The following is a 1799-nucleotide window of genomic DNA, read 5'->3' on the forward strand; positions in this document are numbered from 1 at the left end:
CGCTGTGTCGCCCAGGCTGGAGTGCAGTGGCGCGATCTCGGCTCACTGCAACCTCCGCCTCCCGGGTTCACGCCATTCTCCTGCCTCAGGCTCCTGAGTAGTTGGGACTGCAGATGCCCGCCACCATGCCCAGCTAATTTTGTCTTTTTAGTAGAGACGGGGTTTCACCGTGTTAGCCAGGATGGTCTTGATTTCCTGACCTCGTGATCTGCCCGTCTCGGTCCCCCAAAGTGCTGGGATCACAGGCGTGAGCCACCAAGCCCACCCTTTTTTTTTTTTGAGACAGCGTCTTGCTCTGTTACCCAGGCTGGAGTGCAGTGGCACAATCATGGCTCACTACAGACTCAACCTCCCAGGCTCAAGCAATCCTCCCACCTCAGACTCCATCGTATCTGGGGTCACAGGCCATGTATACTGCCACACACAACTGGTTTGTTGTTTTTTTTTTTTGTAAAGAGGTGGTTCTATGTTGTTCAGTCTTGTCTCAAGAAATCCTCCCACCTTGGCCTCCCAAAGTGCTGGGATTACAGGTGTGAGCCACTGTACTCGGCCAGTGGCTCTCTCTTGCATACCAGACAGAATCTAAAACCCCAACTATACCAGAACTCAAAAGAGCAGGATCTTCTCTGGCAGCTGCAGGACCATGGGCATCATTTTCCTCATGAGGGTCCTCAACTACACAGTAGGTGGAACTGTATTCAACAGCCCACAGTTACTAAGCATCTCCTACGCAGCCAACCTCAGGATCAGGTGGTTGAACTATAATCAATTGTCTATGACCTTTATCTACGACACAAAGCCAGGCTCTTAGGATACTTTCACCCATACCATCTACCATCCATTATTCCCTAGTATGTCCCTCCTCTGAATTACTTTGCTCTGTGCCAATTCAATCTTTTACATTACTGTCTCCCTGCATTTGCTCTTGCCATCTCCCCAACTTCCATTCTCCACCCTTGAAAGGATTATCCCATCCTCCTCTATCTAAATCTTACCTATCCTAGAAGGTTCAACTGAAATCCCTTCTCCTCCTCCAGGCCTTCCCATCACTACTGTACTCATCTGACAAACAGTCACATGCTACCTTGTGACATCTCTCATACAGTTGCTTTACTTTTGTACCATTTTTAGCTTTTACGTATTTTATGTATTTTAGTATTTTATGTATTAAAATCTTGCATGCTCGATTTATTAAAGGTTCTTTGAAAATGGAACCTATAACCTTATTAATGTCAGCATTCCCCATAAGTCCAGCATTTATCCACCTCTACTGCATCTCCTGATACCATGAATGTTACTCACCACTTTACTTTGCATGCCTGTACGTTCCATTCCACAATATGCTTATCATCTGAACAACTATATAAACAGCCACTGTCTTGATGCCACTGTATGCAGTTGACTCTGTTGTCATGTCCACCACTCTGTAGATTAAAAACAAAAATTTAAGGCTGGTCTCAAACTCCTGGGCTCAAGTGATCCTCCTTCCTCACCCTCCCAAGATGCTGGGATTACAGGCATAAGCCAGTGCTCCTGGCCCATACGTGGATATTTTAGATCAGTAGAACTAGATAGAACCAATCGTGTATTTTTTTAAAAGGTTCCACTGGTGATCTGAGGCCAGTCACTGGCAGAGGATGTGAAAGGCAAATAGAGGCAACCATGTTAGAGATGCAGTTAATAATCTGTAGAGGTAGGAGTCAACTCTTTTTTTTTTTTTTTTTGAGACGGAGTCTCGCTCTGTCCCCCAGGCTGGAGTGCAGTGGCGCGATCTCCACTCACTGCAAGCTCCGCCTCCC

At 46.4% G+C, this 1799-nt stretch overlaps 1 protein-coding gene across 1 annotated transcript in view; it reads right to left on the minus strand.

The window, feature by feature from the left end:
* WDR43 (WD repeat domain 43) overlaps positions 1-1799 on the minus strand; it is a 98591-nt gene that overhangs the window by 42147 nt on the left and 54645 nt on the right. Inside the window, exon 4 of the mRNA XM_011972726.1 lies at positions 1303-1424. Within this exon, the coding sequence (XP_011828116.1) occupies positions 1303-1424 (122 nt within the window). The remainder of the gene's footprint in view (positions 1-1302; positions 1425-1799) is intronic.

Source organism: Mandrillus leucophaeus, unplaced genomic scaffold, assembly GCF_000951045.1.
Source record: "Mandrillus leucophaeus isolate KB7577 unplaced genomic scaffold, Mleu.le_1.0 Scaffold13, whole genome shotgun sequence".
NCBI lineage: Eukaryota > Metazoa > Chordata > Mammalia > Primates > Cercopithecidae > Mandrillus > Mandrillus leucophaeus.